The sequence below is a fragment of the Leptopilina boulardi genome, unplaced genomic scaffold (genome assembly GCF_019393585.1).
Source record: "Leptopilina boulardi isolate dan_hultmark-lab unplaced genomic scaffold, ZJU_Lbou_2.1 LbouV2_310, whole genome shotgun sequence".
NCBI classification, from domain to species: Eukaryota; Metazoa; Arthropoda; class Insecta; order Hymenoptera; family Figitidae; genus Leptopilina; species Leptopilina boulardi.
In genome coordinates, this window is record NW_026137875.1 from 51041 (window position 1) to 63337 (window position 12297).

Sequence of the window (12297 nt, forward strand, 5' to 3'; positions counted from 1 at the left end):
AATCACTTTTCATTTATGTCGATATAATGCAGAATAGCAGAGTTTCAGAAGTAATTAATTAGGATTAAAAAAATTCTAAAAATGTTTTTTCTTCAACGGAATTTATAATTTACAAATATTTTTGAAATTAAAAGTTTATACGAAATATATTCGCCTAATGAAATACGAGTTGAATTTGAAATAAAAATGAATTAAATTTTTCATAATTCTTTCTATTTTTTTAGGGTATTTAAAAAATTGAGTGAATTTCATAAATTATATTTTATTATTAATAAATTCATAATTTTATCGAATATTAGTTCTTAATTTTTTTCAGTTCAAGCCTTTTTACCGAGATGTAAATTATAATTTCTATGATTCTTCTAATATCGATTCAAGGTTGCACTTCTATTTTTTTTGGTAATTCCCAAGCCTTCAGAGTTTGAAGTGTTAAACAAACGGGTTTCCAATTCGTCAAGGATAAGGTTATATTATTACAGTAGAACAAATAAAGAAAGCTACCTTGTTATCAGTATTTTGAAATTTTTTTATAAAAAAAATAGAGGAGAGTTTAAAAATAGAAAAAAAACTCAATCAGTTTAATTAACTTAATTAAGATAATTAGTTTAAGTATACTTTAATTAAATTATTTAATTTATTAAACAATCCAAGTAACTAAATAAATTATCATTTAATTTACTAATCTAATGCCCAACTACATGTTCTACTACTACGGCTTTCGAAATACCATGTCCAACTTCTGCTGCAAATGAACAATTTCATCATTTTATTTAATTAAAACATCTATTCTGATTAATTTTGTCTATAATTAGTATCCTTAAAAAGATAAATAAAACGAAAATACAAACATTTTATCAATTATATTGAATTATCTTAATACAAAATACCGATCGTTCAGGTATTGGTGCTTTTATGTTAAACAATGTGAAAATTTTAAGGACTTGACGTCAATCGCAGCATTGGGAGTAAAATTTTTGAAGTTAAAAGTCAGCTACAAAAAAATATTAACACCCTAACCATCAACTTTAAAAGTCGATGAGATTTTTATAGAATTTTGTTAGGAATTAAAATTTAACTTTCTTTTTTTAAATTGTAAAAAAAAATTTAAATTTAAACACCGTAATATATATGTTTTTTATAAGATTCAATGACAAATAATAATATAGGGGAACAAAGTAAAATGATAAAACGTTTTAGAGGGGGAGTGACGTCAAGTATTTGAAAAACCCCAAAAAAAAATTAATTTAAGAGAATTATCTATTTAATTTGATTTAAGTTCATTCCAAGAACATGTTCTCTATATAATGATAGTTCTAAGAATAAAATTGATAGTTACGACACTGTTTTCAAGCGAGGTATAGTTTATACAGATTAGTCAGAAAAATCTATTCAGATATTCACGTTGAGAAATTCCCACAAAGTCTATGAAGCACATATAATATTTCGTTTTAGTTATAAAGGTGGAGGACCTTATTTCTGTATCAGTTAAAAGTCAACTGCAAGATCAAGTATAAAAATTTTTTTTAGAAACTTTTTTTTTGCAAATATTTTTTAAAAATATTTTCTAAATATTCTTTTTATTTTTTTATAGTTGTTATAGAATTTAAATTTTAATATTCTAAACATTAATGTTAAAACAAGAAAAACTAAATTTTGAAAAAAAAATATTAACAATCCATTGTTTTCTTAGTAAATCTTTATTATAATCAAGATTTTAAATCAATCATAGTGACGTATGATAAATTGTTTTTAAAATAAGAGAAAACCAGTTTTGTTTGTTGTGTATATAGTAAAAAGAGGAAAAGACTATACTGTTATTTTATTAATGTACAAAATGGAGAAACTTATTCTGGGTTTATTTTTAATTATAAGTTATGGTAAGTCTTTCAATTTTATTAGAAAATTTTATTAACTTTTTTTATCTTTTCACTTATTGTTAATACTTATTTTTAAATTGTTGATAATAATGTTTTAGATTATATTGTATAAACATATGTTGTAACAGTAAAAGAAAAAGATTATCAAGTAATATTTGCTTTTTTTAATTTATATTTGATTTTTGTTTTTTTGGTAGTTGCAGCCAATGGCAGTGATTTTATCTTTCCTGATGATGTGTCATCACGATTTGAAGGACAAACTAAAAATCATAATCGGTAAATAAATAATAATCATATCAATGTTATTTTGTGTTTAATATATAATTAGTACAAAATATTAAGTTTTTAAATAACTAAAAAATATTTTATTTATCGAAGTTTTTTTTTAATATAACACAGCCCTACAGAAAAAGGTTGGAAATTCGAGGATAGTACGAATTTCTTTTAAACTTTAATAGATTTAAAATAATATTTAGAATCTAAGGTATATATTTAAATCTGAAGTCGAATTTTTAGAATTGAAAATGGCTAATCCAATTTGTCGGGCAAATTTTTTCCCCATATTGGATCCATCATTTTCAGTTTTTAAAATCTTACTTCAGTTTTGTAATTAGCGACCCTAAAAACCCCTAGGTACCAATTTTGAATATTTGACTTAAGACCAGGTCCAAGTGAGGCAGCGCCATCTACATTGAAACTAAAATTTTGGAAAATTTTCAACAGCCTTTTCTTGAAAACAAGATGGTAAAATGCTTTTTCCTTTATGGATAATTGATTATTGGCAAGATATACACCAGCTAAAACTTTAAAATAATAAAAAAAAATTTCAAGTCAATAAATTAAATATGAGCACTTTCTTCACAAAAACTGTAACAGTACTTTCTCAGAAATTACAATCAAAAATGCAATTTCCATTTGGAAAATTAATAAACGCTAAAAAATACACGACCTAAGATTTACCAATCACGAAAATAACAAAAAAAAAATTTTATTAAATATTTAACATATTGATACTGCTTTACTGATTGTGACAGCCCTTTGGTAGATTATGTATTTCAGGTGGTTAGCAACAGCGCCAATCTCCCCCTTTCGGCAAAACCGCGAAACGTCTGGTGACATATATAACCTGCCAAACGGCTGTCATAATGAGTAAAATATGTTATGTTAAAATACTTTTTTTTTTCTTATTTTCGTGATTGGTAAATCTTAGGTCGTGTATTTTTTAGCGTTTATTAATTTTCCAAATGGAAATTGCATTTTTGTTTGTGATTTCTGAGAAAGTACTGTTACAGTTTTTGTGAAAAAAGTGCTCATATTTAATTTATTGACATGAAATTTTTTTTATTATTTTAACTCAAAAAAAGTTTTAGCTGGTGTATATCTTGCCAATAATCAATTATCCATAAAGGAAAAAGCATTTTACCTTCTTGTTTTCAAGAAAAGGCTGTTGAAAATTTTCCAAAATTTTAGTTTCAATGTAGATGGCGCTGCCTCACTTGGACCTGGCCTTAAGATTCGTACTCAGCAATCCCAAGTTACTCTAAATAATATAAGTTTTGTGTAAATCCATTAATGTTTTAAAAAATTTGTATAAATGGTGTTATTATGATACTCTGATCTCTGAATCCCTACACTTTTTTGTTGGGTTCTGTTATATTAACGAAATTAAATAACAAAATTTTAGTCTTTTTTTTAAACTAATAAATTTAAAGTTATTTACAAATAAATTTTGTTTTTTATTTAGTCCAATAACATTCCCGTCGTACAACTCTAATGCGAATGCTGAAGCAAATGCAAATTCTCATGGATATGGACATACCAATGCCAATGCAAATGCAAATGCAAATTCCAACGGAAATGGATACGGAAGTGCTAATTCTAATGCAAATGCTAATTCTAATGGAAATGGATATGGAAACAACCATGCAAATTCAAACGCAAAATCCAATGTGAACACTAATGGAAATGGATATGGAAATGCTAATTCTAATGCGAATGCAAATTCCAATGGAAATGGATATGGAAATGCTAATTCTAATGCTAACGCAAATTCCAATGTCAACAGTTATGGAAATGGATATGGAAATGCTAATTCTAATGCAAATGCAAATTCTAATGGAAATGGAATTTCCAATGCCAATGCCAATTCACAAGCATCGTTTCAAAATAATCCATATTCGAATAATTATTCTAATGGAATAGCAAGTTCTCTTTCCAATGCTCAATCAATTAATGGCAATTCAGCAAGCGCTGCAAGTGCTGGTTCAGCTGTAGGAGTTTCTTTTGTTAATGGAATTCCATACGTAAGTGCTGCAGCCGCTGCAGCAGCTGCTTCTTCTGGCGATGGAAAATCATCATCATCATCATCATCATCATCTTCTTCTAATAGTAACAGTAATTTTGATTATGGAAGTCAACAATATCCTAATTGGTATTTTGGTAGTAGAATAGGCACTGGTGATGATAGTGCGAATAAAACTAGTACTGAAACTACTGAAACTACTTTAACTACTTTAACTACTGTAACTACTACTGAAAAAAAAGAAATGTAAATTAAGAATGTAATAAAAAGAATTTATTTTTCTAAACAAAATTTTAATATAAATATTTCCTAGTAAGAAAAAAGGTTTATTTGAGGTAGCTATCTGCTCAAAAATCTAACTGACGTATGGATAAATGGACTGGTTGCTCAATCATCTAATATATTATGCTCTAGTCTTTCTCCTCAACTAAAAAATGAAAAAAACAATTTAACTGTTTAGAAAACTTAATAAAAAGTAGATAATAATAGATTCTGCTATGGCATCCGATTTAGTAAAAATACGCAGTGTTTTTTTTCTATTATTATAAATTTTTCACTCCTGTCTATATTTTGCCAAATAAATAAAGGGACGCATGAATCTTCTACAAATCCAATTTAATCTAATGACAATTAATCGAAATTCACTAAGCCGAATCACCAGTTATGCCATAAGTTATATTAGTTAGGACTATTTTTTAAATTAATTTTCGTTTTATCGATGATTAATTTGCTCTAATTTTTATTTTTCATATATGTTATTTAACCGAAATTTCATTTCATCGAAATCTCATTCGTTATAATTAACATTGTCTCGAATTAATATATTTAACAGTATTAACTTTTTACCTAATTGGCATATAAACCTAATGATCATTTAACAGAAATTCACTTACCTCGAAATTCCATTAAGGCGTATGTTCATTTGGCCTAAAGATTATTTAAACTAAATTTTGTTTTGCCTATAAATATTGTTTCACCTAATTTTAAATTGTCCTATTAATTATTTAATATAAATCTCTTTTGCACGAATCGTCGTTATACAGAATTAGAGTAAATCAGAATTAACACATTCCCTAATTCCCATATGACAAAAATCCCATTTGGCCTAAAATTAGGCTCATCAATATTATCATTTGGCCTAATTTTAGGCCAAATGGGATTTTTGTCATATGGGAATTAGGGAATGTGTTAATTTTGATTTACTCTAATTCTGTATAACGACGATTCGTGCAAAAGAGATTTATATTAAATAATTAATAGGACAATTTAAAATTAGGTGAAACAATATTTATAGGCAAAACAAAATTTAGTTTAAATAATCTTTAGGCCAAATGAACATTCGCCTTAATGGAATTTCGAGGTAAGTGAATTTCTGTTAAATGAACATTAGGTTTATATGCCAATTAGGTAAAAAGTTAATACTGTTAAATATATTAATTCGAGACAATGTTAATTATAACGAATGAGACTTAGATGAAATGAAATTTCGGTTAAATAACATATATGAAAAATAAAAATTAGAGCAAATTAATCATCGATAAAACGAAAATTAGTTTTAAAAATAGTCCCAACTAATATAACTTATGGCATAACTGGTGATTCGGCTAAGTGAATTTCGATTAATTGTCATTAGATTAAATTGGATTTGTAGAAGATTCATGCCACCCGTTAACATGAAACATATTATTTTTTATATTTACTTTATGTTTGACTGAATTTTTTGGAAATACTGCTGTAACATGATTATTATAATGTATATAATACGTCAGCAATACCGCAATTTTGTCTTTTATAAATATTGTATGACCTTGTCGCTGTGTGTAAGTACCGTATAAGAAAGTAATATTCATAAACAATCAGATAGTTTAAATCTTTAATTGAGTGATAAGTATAAATTGTACACATATTAGGCTAAGTATATTTGTATATATACACTGTTAAAAAAATCTGTATTAGATTTAATAGACATGCGTATGAAGCGAATATGCACTACAGGTATTGAAATCTAAGATACATGTATATTAAATTTAATGTGCCAACATGGCGGCTGTAGATACCTATTTCACAAAACGGTCATTATTTCCTTGATATTGAAAATTTATTTCAAATTGAAATAACAGTGCTTAATTCTTTAATTAATATGTTGTTCGTGTCAAACAAATAATGTTTCATTAGGGAAAATTTTTTCAAAAAATCATTCTAAATACCAGAATTTTAATGGTCATATGTGACATTTAGGTTAAGCACTCTAAATGCATTATGACAATGTAAATTGATTTAAACTTGAAATTATTTTGCTTTATTAATAAAAACTTATTTTGTACACAAGAACATGTATAAATTGAGTAAAATGCAATTTTTTAATTCTGATTCCTATGGGTAATGAAATTTAATATATACTTTATATATAAATTCGCTTTAATATACGCAGTTTCTTAAATTTAAGTACTTTATGTATATTAAAACTACGAATATTTTTAACAGTGTATATATATATATATCAAAAAATGTGTGTAAAGAATAAACTTATAACTTAATATAGTAAAAGATATGTTTTTATATGACCTTGTCTATATTGAAGACGCGTATCTATTGAGAGGAGAGAGCAACTGTTGCTTATACCCCCTCCTTCCAGGAATCTTAATTTTACATCAGCTAGACAGAGATATCAATATATAACTTCGAATTCCCTTCGCACTAAACTCTCATTATCTATAGTCGGATGTTTTTAAATTGAATTTGTGGTAATAATATACCCAGTAGGCATCGGGACGAGTAAAAAATACGTATTTATTTCTTCGCCTACATCCTGCGGGACAATGATGACAATGTCTCGGAGATATTATAAAGACAATCAAAGAACGTCCAAAAAGACATCTAAAAGACGACTTTAGAATATTCTTCAGACATTTTAAATATGTTTTCTTCATTATATTTTTTAAGTTCAAACGCAGTAATTATATTATATTTTAGTATTAACATATAAATTTTTTACGCTTAAGTTTGTTTTTAGTTTTATTTAGATATTTATAAAAATATGTTCTTTAATAACATAGAAGAAACCTAGTCTCATTTTTGTTGCAACTTAAAATGAATCAATGCTAAACGACATAAAAAGTGGCGCCACGAAACCAGGCTCACTTTTGTTGCACATAAAAATGAGCCGTCTAAACGACTCATTTTGAGACCAGGTTTTTTCTGTGAATTTTGTCTAATACTTAAAGTAAATATGCCAAGTAAATATTTTACAATTTTTTTTTTTAATTTTATTGGAAATTTTGTAATTACAATATTTAACTTATGTCATAACGAAGATATTTATGTGTGTATACAAAATGATCCTCATATTTTCTTATTTATATATTGGAAAAAAACTTGGAATCGTAAAGATTTATTACTAGAACTGTCTTATATAAAATTATAAAAAAATAGTTTTGCGTTCTTTTAATTTTTATTGTCATAATTTACGGGATTTTACCCGCTTTAATACTGTATGTTCCTTTTCCATCAGGGCCAACTGCGACAGAACTGCTACTAAAAACTCCTTTACCTCCTTCCAAATTTCCACTCTTATTCACTTCTTTGACATTTCCTTCACCTTCACCGATTTTACCCGCTTTAATACTGTATGTTCCTTTTCCATCAGGGCCAACTTCGACCGAACTGCTACTGAAAACTCCTTTACCTCCTTCCAAATTTCCACTCTCATTCACATCTTTGACATCATCTTCACCTTCACCGAACCGAGAGAAGATACTGAAATATTTTATGTAATTTTTAAAAATACTAAATACAATAAAATGTGTACTAATAGTAGTTGAAAACAATATATATATATATATATATATGCATTGAATAAAAGAATAAAATTTGATAAACTCACTTAAATCCATTAGAATTAGCATTGGCTTGGGCATTGGAAGAACCGAGACCACCATATCCCTGTAAGGTAGGAATGGATGGAGGGAATCCAAATCCTCCATTGTAACCTCCTCCAAACCCACCAGCATTACTTCCGGCTGATGCGTAAGAATTTGCCCCTCCAAACCCACCAGCATTACTTCCGGCAGATGCGTAAGAATTTGCCCCTCCAAACCCACCAACATTACTTCCGGCTAATGCGTAAGAATTTGACCCTCCAAACCCACCAGCATTACTTCCGGCTGATGCGTAAGAATTTGACCCTCCAAACCCACCAGCATTACTTCCGGTTGATGCGTAACTATTTGCTCCTCCAAACCCACCAGCGTTACTTCCGGCTGATGCGTAACTATTTGCTCCTCCAGAATAAAATCCTGGTAGAAACGGATATCCTGTTTGAAAAAATAATTTTTAAAATAAAATTTTCCTTAGTAAAAAATGAACTATTTTAGAAAGTACTTTCTGGTTTCAATTAAAATAATTTGAAAATTTATAATAAAGATTATAGAGATTAATAATGGACCTAAAGCAAAATAATTATATATTATGTTTACAAAGATTGCAATGAAATAAATAAAACTAATCTCAACTTTGGATAAAAGATTCAGAATTTTGGTTAAATCGCAATTAGAATTTTAATTAATATTAATAAAAATGTTGGTTGTTTAAATAAAAATGAATAATGAAAATTTTTAAAATGCAAACTTTTCAATTAGACCACATGCAAATAGTAAAAATACTGTCTATTTACCTTGTGTGTAAACTTGTGCGACAGTAGCCAAAATGGCTAAAAGTCCAATGAAAACTTGATGCTTTGACATGTTTGACTGTGTCGATTTTAGAGTTACGTGAATCTTAAATAGTAGAAACTCCCACCGATAATCCTCGTTTCTGTAATGTCATAAAATTTCTGGGATATTCCAAAACGTTTAAAAGGGAGAAGTAGTAAACTAGAAAAATAATTCTAATTTCATAGTTGATTATGCGTATATGTCTTCATCAAATTAATATACTAACTGCTTCTTGACATCAAATTTCGAAATATACGGTTTTTCCAAAACATTTTATATGGAAATCTTATATATGGGTCTTTATATGGGACTATAAATCTTTCTATTTAGCATAAAACGAATGTATTTAACAGCACGTAAATATTTTAGCGGAACTGAGGTTTGACACAAACATGAAGTAGTATAAGGATCACTCACTGCTTGTTAAGCATATAGGCCGCCTGCATGAGAATTGAATCCGAAATTACATATCTTCGATTATGTTGCCTGTAGCGAAAAAGTGGTATAATTAGAAGTTTTCAAAATATGGCTGCGCCTAGTGACAACTGTTCTCATATAGTAAATAGTGTAAAGTGATATATAATAATTTCAGAAAAAGTGTAAAGAAAGAAAAAAGTTACACACAAGAATTTAATATTTAACGAAGATTTTATTTACTAGAATTAAAGATACAGAAATTTTTGTAATGTCCTTGTATTACACCGTCCGACAAAATTCAACTTTTTTTTTCACACATGAAAAAATCAATGATTTTCAGAAACTAGGACCAAAAAAAAAATACCCGTGTCTCGCCGTTTTGCTAGATCAGGTCATTTTTTGCTTTTAGGGGTAAAAACAACCCTTAAATGAAAGGTGATAGGAAATCTTGTACAAATTAATAATTTTTTATGAAACCTGGTATCTCGAGGTTTTCCGGGTCGCTGATTACAAATCTGATGTCAGATTTTCAAAATTCAAAATGGCGGATCCAATATGGCGGTCGAAATTTATAAAAAATCACCAGTTCATTTGAAAGTTGTTACTTAGAGGTTTTTGGGGTCGCTGATAACGAATATGATGTCAGAATTGAAAATTCAAAATGGCGGATCCAATATGGCGGTCGAAATTTATAAATATTAATTATTTTTTATAAAACTTGGTATCTGGGGGTTTTTGGGGTCGCTGAGTACGAATCTGAAGTCAGATTTTTAAAATTCAAAGTAGATCTAATAATGTGGAAGATTAGACAGTTGTTTATATGTTCGTTTTCAGTTGCATAGTTAGTACATAAAACAAATGACAATTGTAGACTTTTTTACTTTGCACAGCAATTTTAAACAATCACTTTACATCTTTAAATTCATCTTACTTGAGCTTATTACTGTTATCTAATAAAAATATTCTTACTTACTACAAATAAGCCTGTTTTGTCATTAAAAAAGTGTCCAATATACAAAAAACACATATGTGGAAATTTTTATTTTTTATATATTGTTTTCTAATCTTCCACATTATTAAATCTATTTTGAATTTTAAAAATCTGACTTCTGATTCGTACTCAGCGATCCCCAAAAACCCCTAGATACCAAGTTTTATAAAAAATAATTAATATTTATAAATTTCGACCGCCATATTGGATCCGCCATTTTGAATTTTAAAAATCTGACTTCAGATTCGTAATCAGCGACCCGGAAAACCCCGAGATACCAGGTTTCATAAAAAATTATTAATTTGTACAAGATTTCCTATCACCTTTCATTTAAGGGTTGTTTTTACCCCTAAAAGCAAAAAATGACCTGATCTAGCAAAACGGCCAGACACGGGTATCTTTTTTTTGGTCCTAGTTTCTGAAAATCATTGATTTTTTCGTGTGTGAAAAATCGTTACGGACGGTGTTATTAAATAATATTATTGAGCAGCACTTTATATATACACTGAGAGACCTTTTGCACCGCATCAGAATTACGTGTGTGACTGCAGCGCCACTATAGGTTTTGGTTCAAAATTATTTTTTTTACATACCACTTTGAGGTATACATTCTTTCACAAAGCAGTGATTCATTTTTTACATTTTACATTCTCATGATAATGAGAAGGTATTATACATTTGGGCGATTTTGAGCATTCTCTAATTCCAGTGAATCTCGACGTTTTGAGACTTTCTGATGCCGAAAAAGTGGGTCTTAAAAAAATGTTTGTCTGTATGTATGTATGTCTATAGACAAATTTTGTCCGACGATAACTCGAACAAATATTAATGAATCGACTTCAAATTTGGTATACACTTTAAGTGTATCAAAATATCGCCTGAGTTCGTTGGCCAGATGATTTCGTCAAAAATCAACAAAATTATTCAAATTTTGAGTTTTTAAAAGTTTCAAAAATTCGCATTTTTAAAAAAAAAATTTTTTCATGTTTTTTTCGAAAAATACGAATAAAAATAAACACTTTTTTCCTCTGACAATTTTTAATAGCGATGAAAACAAAAAAGTTATACCTCTTTTTTTTAAAAAAGGACAAAAACGGATGAAAAATGGGTAAAATGCAGGGCAAAATTACTTTATTTTGAGAAAATATGAGCCACTATGTATTATCTCTGTTTAAACCACCTTAAATTAACACAAATAACAGTAACTTACTCATAAAATTCCAAATTTTTTTTTTTTATAAGTCCAACCATTGTTTTCCATTTGCAAACATTGCAATTGTTTTCAAAAATTCCTCTATTTTAAAATAGTTTATATTGCGCTGTTTATACCACAATTTCGTATTTTTTCAATTATTTACTTTTGAATTGGTTTAAATTCATTTATTTGTAGATTTTTTAAATTCTCAGCATAAATGAGAAAGTATTCGTTTTAGTCGATTTTGACTTTTTTCAAATTTTAGTGAATCTGTACTTTTTGAGACCTCTTGATGCCAAAAAAGTATGTTTTGAAAACCTGTCCGTCTGTTTGTCGTCTGTAGTCTGTCTGTAAATTCATTTTGTCCCCACGATAACTTGAACAAATCTTAACGAATCGCTTTGATATTTGGTCCACGCTTTCAACATGTAAAAATGAAACCTGAGTTCGTTAGACAGACTAATCTGCTTAAAAATTCAAAAATTATTCAAATTTTGAATTTTAAAAAAATTAAATTCTTCTCGAAAATTTTTTTTTTTTAATTTTCTCTTAAAATACTTCCAAAAGTAAACTTTTTTTTCTTTAACACTTTTCGGTGCAGATTAAAACAAAAAAGTTAAAAAAGTTATGTTCTATAACGTTTAAGGTAACAAAAATTTTTAATTATTTTCGATGTGTTATTTTACTCATTAATTTTTTGCGGCGTTTTAACCTATTTTTACACCTTTTATTTTAGCAACTTTCCTCTCTAGATTTAAAGTTTTTGATGCAGTATTCATAAAACATTTTTTCCACTATAACGA

The 12297-nt window shown here is 27.9% G+C and overlaps 2 protein-coding genes across 8 annotated transcripts in view; one reads left to right on the top strand and one right to left on the bottom strand.

Annotated features, from left to right (window-relative positions):
- The first annotated feature begins 1516 nt into the window (after positions 1-1516).
- LOC127283700 (circumsporozoite protein-like) lies at positions 1517-5179 on the top strand. Its single transcript, XM_051308721.1, has 3 exons — positions 1517-1877; positions 2075-2153; positions 3622-5179. Exons 1-3 carry the CDS (start codon positions 1826-1828, stop codon positions 4427-4429), a joined length of 939 nt encoding a protein of 312 aa, XP_051164678.1. The 5' UTR covers positions 1517-1825; the 3' UTR covers positions 4430-5179.
- A 2241-nt stretch (positions 5180-7420) lies between these two features.
- Positions 7421-12297, bottom strand: part of LOC127283830 (uncharacterized) — a 66000-nt gene continuing 61123 nt past the window's right edge. For all 7 annotated transcript variants that reach the window (XM_051308936.1, XM_051308933.1, XM_051308930.1 and 4 more), the window contains one exon: positions 7421-7935. In XM_051308936.1, coding sequence (XP_051164893.1) covers positions 7644-7935 — 292 coding nt within the window. In that variant the 3' untranslated portion in view covers positions 7421-7643. The remainder of the gene's footprint in view (positions 7936-12297) is intronic.